Below are 8,570 nucleotides of genomic sequence, written 5' to 3' on the forward strand. Positions count from 1 at the left end.
CATTCCTTGGTTTGTGGAGGCATAATTGTAATCTCTGCCTCTGTCTTCATAGAGCCTCCTTTCTTTTGCTTCTCTGTGTCCTTCTTTGTACTTTTGAGGTCATTCAGATTTCCAGGTCCACTCTAGTTCAGGATGACCTCATCTAGAGCCTTTCCTTAATTAAATATACATGGTTTGATCTCCAAATAAGGCCACATTGAGGTTTTAGTGAATGTGAATTTTGGGGGAACACTATTAAACCCACTATACCTTCTATGCTTAATTTGCTACAGCTTTTGCTATGAAATTTATTGAGAATGGGTATTTGTTTTTATCAAATACTTTTTGTATATCTACCATGTTGTTTATATGATTTTTTCCCCCTTGTAGCCTTAACATGGTGAATTCCTTTGACTGATTTCCAACAATCTTAAATTCTGTGAGTAAAACTGACTTAACCTGGTGTTTCACCCTACTTATATATCAGTGGCTATAGTTCGCTATTACTTTTTAGAGTTTTGTGTCTGTGTCGAAGAGATACACAAATTGGGTCATAATTTCCCTTTCTTGTAATGTTACTGACCTTTAAACATTTTATGGTTATTGAAAGGAAAGGATTGATAATGGGTCTGTAATTCATCTGCTGTTTCATGGTAACCAAGAGAAAGAGGGATGGTGGAAGGGGGAGAGAGAGTGTGCGGGTGGAGAAAGGAGTCACAGAGGTAGAAACAGAGAAGACAGAGAGAGGTAGAATGATGGGTTGGGAGAGACTGAAGGAGAATAAGAGGAAGAAATGATCTGGTCAAATCTTCATGAACACGTACTTAGTGGGTCTCTTCCTAGTGATGTTTATTAGAATATGGATAATGGAATGTTATTAATAGCAGGATATGTCTTGTCCTTCTAGTTGGCTCTTGGTAAATTAATATGGGATTTAGGTTCCATGGGGTACATGACCTACAGAAAAATATTGATGTTCCTCTGTAATTACTGGAATATTATAGGGAGAGATTTCATGACCAAAATAGATTTCATGACTTTTTGTAAGTGATATTCTTAATGCATCATTGGAGATCACGTTTTATATCTGGGTCAGAGAGCATCCCATTGCAATAAGAAAGAACCTGGGCAAGCTACGTTGGCAGTCTCAGACTCCTGCTTCACTTTGTGTCTTCCAGTTACCTGAATCCTTTGAATTATTACAATAGTTTTAAACTGTAAAATGGTAAAAACTCTGATTCTTGTGTGTTTGTTTGACATTCAAATCTTTTGTCTCAACCTTATAAACTTAAAAATATATATATTTCTAAAGGAGTTTAAGAATTCTTGTTTTCTTCTTAAATGTTTGGCAAATTCACTAGTAGAACCATTTAAGTATTTTTCTTTTTATTGGAGTGGAATGTGTCAGATTGCAGCTAGGTGATAGGAATCACACAACTAATTTGTGCAATGAGAATTTAAACAATCATTACCTTTGTTAAAGTGTTTAGCTAGGTAATTGAAAGGATAAATGATTGTTAATCTCTTCTCAGTCCACCTAATTTTTGCACAATGGGTTCACCTGTGGAGAAGAACTATGGAGTAGGCCTCTTACACAAGCTTTTTCTAACTTCTACCCCTGTAGAATGTTTGGCCTGTTGGCAGCACAGATAGGTTCTTCAAATAGTACCATCTTTTGAGGATGGAAATCAATCACTTGAAGGTAGTTATTAACATTTAACCCCTTCTAAAATGGAAGAGACAGAAATATTTCCTTCCTGGCATTAATAAATAATTCTGAGTATAGATTATCTTTCCCATTTTTAGTGCTTTGTCCAGCACAACTAACCAAGTATTCACAGTATCTGATTTTCAACATGAAATCATACATAATATTTCCTTAGGCTGAAAGTGCTCACTTTATAGCAAAGAAAATTCACAAAAGCAAACATAACTAGGGAACCAATTCAACTTATCATATACTGCACGACTGAGATCTGAGAGCACATTGGCAAAGCCTGTTATAAAATTACAACCTAGGCACAAGTTTGAAGATGATACACTGCAGAGTTGGGGGTCTGTGCTTCAAAATAATATGCTTTGAACTGTCTTTAGATAAGTGCTATGTCCCCTACAGATAAAATATGTGCATGTGTGCTCAGTCGTGTTCTACTCTTTCCAACCCCATGGACTGTATGTAGCCCACCAGGCTCCTCTGTCCATGAGATTCTCCATGCAAGAATTGTGGAGTGGATTGCCATGTCCTAGTCCAAGGGATCTTTCTGATCCAGGGATTGAAAAACCCATGTCTCCTGTATTGACAGGCAGATTCTTTACTACTGAGCCACCTGGGAAGCACATTAAATGCACATCTCTGTAAAACAAGTGTTAGTTGTGCAGTCTCGTCTGACTCTTTGTGACCTCACGGACTATAGTCTGCCAGGCTCCTTTGTCCATAGAGGTCTCCAGGCAAGAATACTAGAGTGGGTTGCCATGCTCTTCTACAGGGGATCTTCCCCTATAAAACAAAGGGACAGAGAAAACAGTAGTATCTCTTATCGTGAATTGCAGTGAACTTCTTGTGCAGTTTGTGTTTTCTATTCCTGAAATCTTAGGATCTGCTGAAGTGGGGAGAATGCATTTTTGATGAGATATAGTATGGATTCTAAAAAACAATTTTTAGCTGCTTTTCTGTCATTTGAGTTTCCTCATGTTAGAAGAACAACAGTTGGAAGGCTGAGTAATCTCATTTTTATCCCATATTGGATAAAGATAGGGTTGCTGCTTCTTAATGGATTATACAATGAAGAATATTTCTAAATTGAGAGATCTTTCTAGGCTACATGGTTGGCTCCATGGTTGATGGTAACTGTAAAGCACAATGTAGCAACAATAGGCTGGCAAGAACATTTTAACCAGCAACTCAAATGCTCATAAATTAACTGGGTCGTCTCACTGGGTAAGCAACATGGATCATCAGAAGAAGTGCATAAGGATGAGGGGGATTTAAATGGGTAATGGAAGAAAATGTCAGTGAGGAGCAACAATGCTGCTATAGCCTATCTCTCCTGTTTAGAGTCTTTCTTTTATGAACCTGAAAACCACCACTTTGAAGAGACTATGACAGGATAAAGTAGAGTTAAACAGGAACTAAAGTGGACTATGCCTGGACATTTATTGTTTTCAAACAAGGATATGGTTTCCCAGCAACTGAAAGTGTACCTGATGACTTGTTTCTGGCTTTCTCACATATACAGTATCCTGTGTGGGAAAGGCTGGGTATGCCAAGGAATTAATGTACTCTCTAAAGGTGAAATTAAAGAAGTACTCCAGCTTCCTTTCCTTACTTGGGACATTTCTAAATCTCAGACTTTATAGAGTCCCCAGAGGGCTACAGTAAGATTACACGCCAGCTACATTTACATTCTTCACTTATCTCACTTTGCTAAATAATGATGTTTCTAAAAATAAGCTTTCAAGTAAATCAGTTTAGTTCAGTCGCTCAGTCGTGTCCGACTCTTTGAGACCCCATGGACTGCAGCACGCTAGGCCACCCTGTCCATCACCAACTCCTGGAGTTTACTCAAACTCATGCCCAATGAGTTGGTGATGCCATCCAACCATCTCATCCTTCAAGTAAATCACCCATAATCAAATTTTGTCTTTAGGTCTTCTTCCGAGGGAACACTAAAGAGTAGCTAGGTAGATCTACTAGTTCTACATATATTCTATGTGATGATTCCTAACATTCAGCAAAGCAAGTCTGCCACTTATTTTCAAACCTTATGAGAAACAGAAGAGATGTCATTATATTATTTCTATTATCAAGATGATACATTTTTAATTATAAGTATGGTTTAGTAAAGAGTGATACTGTATGTTAAAATAACCACTTTTTGTTGTTGTTGGATTCACTTTTCCAGTAGTAGTTAAGGCAAAGAGCTGATTCTCTACAGAGCTGAAGGAATATGTTCAGTGGGGTAGATGCCATGTCCATATCTGGCCATGTTAAATATCAGATGCCTAGGGTAGATATCTAAAGGACAGATATATGGATAGTTTTAGAGTTCCAAACACAGCTTTAGTCAGCAAAATCTGACATAATGTCCCTCTTTGTTCAATCTTTTTATAGCTACCTTTATGTCTTTGTTTCTTAATGTATATATGGAAGGATTCAAGATAGGGGTCATAACAAAGTCAACAATGAACATGTATTTATCAACTGATGATTTGGGGAAAGGCCATACATAGAGAAACATGCATGGAGTGAAAAAAAGAACCACTACAGTGATGTGAGCTGACAAAGTGACAAATGCCTTGGATAAGTCTCCTGAAGAACATTTCCAGACAGTGACCAAAATGAAGATGTAGGAAAGGATTAGCAGAAAGAAAGTACCCATAGTCATGAAACCACTGTTGGCAGCAACAATAAACTCAAATTTGGTTCCATCTGTGCATGCAAGTTTTATGATCCTAGGAAAGTCACAATAAAAGCTGTCTACTTTGTTAGGACCGCAAAAGGGCAAGTTTATAATGAAAGCAAATTGAGACATAGCATGGTTCACCCCACCTACCCAGCCAGTGATTACAAATGAAATGCATATTTTAGGATTCATGATGTTCGAGTAGTGAAGAGGCTTACTGATTGCTGTGCACCTGTCAAATGCCATGGCTATGAGTAACACCATCTCCACTCCTCCCATGATATGAATGAAGCACATTTGTGTCATACAACTTTTGAAAGAGATTATCTTGTATTTATTTGGAAGGTCTGTAATAATCTTGGGGACTATGGTAGAGGAAAGGCCAACATCAATGAGTGACAAGTTGGCTAAAAAGAAGTACATAGGAGAATGTAAGTGAGAATCCAAAATTACCAAAAACAAAATGAAGAGATTTCCCAGGATGATTCCTATATAGAGCAAGGAGAATATCAACATAAGAAAAAGTGCAGTTTCCCAAGAACTAGAGAATCCTAGCAACACAAACTCAGAAACCACAGAATCATTTGGTCTATCCATTGACTTGGGCAGAAGAGCTCTTTCTCAAATCACCTGAGAATAGGAAAAGAAAAATCACAGTCAGTAGTACAAAGGCAGACTTTCAGTTTTCTTGCTAGTGTTTCCTGTGGGTTCCACTTTCCTGAGTGTGAAATAATTTAATTGGATAAAGGAAAAAAAAAAAACAACATAGAAACATTTTGACAATCAGGAGAATTTTTACATAGAGAGATAAAAATGAATATTTCAGATGGAGATAATTGTGGTCGCATTCCTTCTTATTCCATTATTAAGATAATTACTTTGTTTTGCCTCTCAAGAATTGCTAGACATTTTCCTTTACTACTGACCTTGGTATCCTCTCAGCTGAATAGGCTCAGCCATTTCTGTCACCTTGATATTAATGCTCTCATACTAACTTGTCATCCTACTTATCTGAATTTCTTATTCACTGGTCAAATGGAGATCTTTCAGCCAAAACTGTTTTAATTGTATTTCACCTTGCTTAACCCAGTATGTGGTTGTTGTTTGTTTTTATTTGTATATATGTGTGTGTGATTTACCTGGGAAGTCAGAGGCTCAGATTGAGATTATTCATAATGTTCTGTTCAATACATTACTATAATTATGCTTGCATTAGCCTGTATATCAAATAAAATATTAGATATAATAGAATAAACACCAGTAAGTGTTTAAAAAATAAAGTTGTTATTAATAACATTTATTGATTCCTTCATGCAAGGCAGTGTAATAAGCACATGATCTTTTTTTACCTATATAAAATTCCATAAGATAAGCACTACTTGATTAGATTCATTTTACCCATGGAGAAGCTGAGTCTCAGCGGGATCAAATGTAAGAGCCAGAACTGTTTCTATAGGTTTAGGGTACTATTATGCATACCCTAAATGATGGCACTGTGCTCTCAAAGGCCAGGCTCTTCAAGTATACCCTAGATATTTCCCAAGGATCCATCAATGAACTTTCAAGTTTATATTTTCCTTGATTTATTAGTATAGTGAACTGTCTTAAAAAAAAAATAAAACCTCTGGATTTTTTGTCCCCTTCTTATTATTCCTTTTTTCTTCCCAACTATTCATTGGCAAGCATATTCTCATACTTCATTAGCAATACTGGTACCCATAGGTTTCTTATTTATAGAAAAGAACTCTGGATTCTCAACATTTCATATAATAATCACTTTTCAATGATTATTTACCCTAATCTCCCTGTGAGGTTTAGTGTTGTTTATTATGCCTCGCTTTTGTGACTCCGCCCTCTGCTCTTGGTTCTTGCCTCACTAAAGCCATTCACCTTTTCACTCTTTGTCAATAAAAATTAAGTTTTTCAGTTAATGGACTACAATCTCTCAGTTTTAGGAGAGAGTAGCCCTATTCCAGCTTGAGAGCATGTTATATGGTTTTTCTAAACCAGATATTGTAATTGGATTTTCCTTGGCCCTGGATTGTTGTAAGGAGGAGCATGTAGTCTGGAACTTTTCAACAACATGTAAACCAATAAAAACTATCTTTCACAATAAAAGGAAAGGTCTTCAGGTGCAGATGGATTTTCCCACCCCATATTTTCCCTCCATTTGATGCTAATTTTATGCCTGAGAGTGAAGCAATCATGCAACTTCAAAGCCTATATACAAAAGAAATAGCAAAAAGTTAGGAAGGAATCAGGAACCCAAAATGCATGTTGAATCACTTAATCAAAGCCCATAATGGTCTTTATTCTTGTGCCTTCTAGTATCTACATGGTCACATCAGTATCAGTAGCTTTATCACTTGTCTCCAGAGTAATCCATCTAAGCTCTATGGAGCATATACAAATGGAAGTCCACCTGCACCTTCAAGTTAACACATGGAAATTTGCACTCATATTACATCCACCCCAATGCCTTTAGAAATATTATTACTACTCCCCCAGGTCCCCAGTATAGACACCTATGTGGTACTCTTGTTTGTACTTCACTTTTCATCTCTAGTTGTCTAATTTTTACTATCAAATATTTCTCAATTCACTTCTCTTTTCATTTCTATTGTTTTTTTGTGTTGTTGTTCTAGACTTTGTATTTTTCTACCTTGTCTGAATGATTTATCTGATCCATGCTTCCCTGCATCCAACTCATTTATAGTCTGATTACAGATGTTTATCTAAAGTCACATAAAATCACATGGCTTTCCCACTTAAAGACTCTGGTCTATCAAGAGAAAATTCTTTAAATCCCACAACATATCACAAAATATCTGAGAGGAGATGAGCAATATTTGATTTCAGAAGATATTTATATAGAAAATTTAGGGTATGAATATATCAAAATATTACTGAATACATTTCAAAATTGATTTCTGATAAAAATTTTTTAGTGAAATCATTTAAACAAATATATTGAATTTAACAAAAACCTATAAAGTATAAGAAAGATCTCATTTGTAAATTAAACAAATGTACTATGTATGCATTCTATTGAAAAAAACATAAATTTTTCTGAGATATTTGAAACAGACAAAATGGAGATAAAACCGTGCTAATGGAGAAAACCATGCTAAAGGCTTCAGGCTATAAAAATATAAATTGTCACTGAACTAATCTGTAAAATAATTACAGTGCTCATTAAAAGTTCAGTGGAGTTATTTTGCAACATTAAAAAGTGATCCAAAAGTTCATTTAAAAGCTCAGGTTTTGAAAATATAGCAAAATGGCATTTGGGAGAGAAAAGAAATGTTTTCTAAAGATATTTAAGTATATCATAAATCTATGTTAATTAACCTCAATAATTTGACTAAATTTGAAAACATAAATGTAACAAAGCGCAGTTAAGAATTAGATACAAATTAAGGAATTTAGTATATGGTAAAAGGCATTGTTATTATATAGAAAAGTAAAGAGTTACTTAACACATTCAGAGTATTCAATAGTTGTTAAACATGTAGTCCAACATGGACTGGAAACCTCAAATTTTATAATACATCTTACATATTTATAGCAAAGTAAGTTCTGAATAGTTAAAAACCTTAAATCTAATACTAAAGTTATAAAATTTTAATAAAATATTTCTGAATTAGTTTTTAAAGCAAGGTGGAAGAGGTCTTTGTCCTATTCAAATTCAGAAATTAGATTCAGTTTTACATTTTATTCTCAACAGAATGAAACAACCCCCATTGCTGTGAGATGGAGGAAGCAATGCTTCTCATGCTTAGCTGAAGGGCATGTGAGATGCAGAACAGAGTAATTGGGAAATTGAACAATTGGTCTTATGAGTAGTGACTATGTGGTTCTGACAATATTTTTTCTAATTTGAGATTATAGCTGTTCATTAAATTATTGATACCATTATTATAATTGATTATATCTGTTCAGCATCGATATTGTATTAAAGACTGAATACAATAACATGATGTTAATCACTAATCCCAGTTAGAATTTTGAGAAGTAATGAGTTGGTATTTGAAAAATATGGGAATTTCAAGATAGAGTGAATATAAACTCAAAAATTTCACTTGGAGTTTTTTAACACCTAAAATTATTCTATATAGAACTCTGGAGACAAACTTTGTTTTAGTAGAAGACAACATGTAACTGGTATTTTTCACAGTCTTCACAAAC

At 35.1% G+C, this 8,570-nt stretch overlaps 1 protein-coding gene across 1 annotated transcript; it reads right to left on the reverse strand.

Moving 5' to 3' along the window:
- Positions 1 to 4,043: 4,043 nt before the first annotated feature.
- On the reverse strand, positions 4,044 to 4,979 carry LOC138989584 (olfactory receptor 4F21-like). The gene has a single exon (XM_070378563.1). The coding sequence runs from the start codon at positions 4,977 to 4,979 to the stop codon at positions 4,044 to 4,046; it is 936 nt and encodes a 311-aa protein (XP_070234664.1).
- Between the last annotated feature and the right edge of the window lie 3,591 nt (positions 4,980 to 8,570).

The sequence above is a fragment of the Bos mutus genome, chromosome 10, assembly GCF_027580195.1.
Source record: "Bos mutus isolate GX-2022 chromosome 10, NWIPB_WYAK_1.1, whole genome shotgun sequence".
Lineage (NCBI taxonomy): Eukaryota > Metazoa > Chordata > Mammalia > Artiodactyla > Bovidae > Bos > Bos mutus.

Bases quoted from the DNA above. Each gene is read 5' to 3' on its own strand.
- LOC138989584 (XM_070378563.1), bottom strand. From the start codon at position 4,979: ATGGATAGACCAAATGATTCTGTGGTTTCTGAGTTTGTGTTGCTAGGA.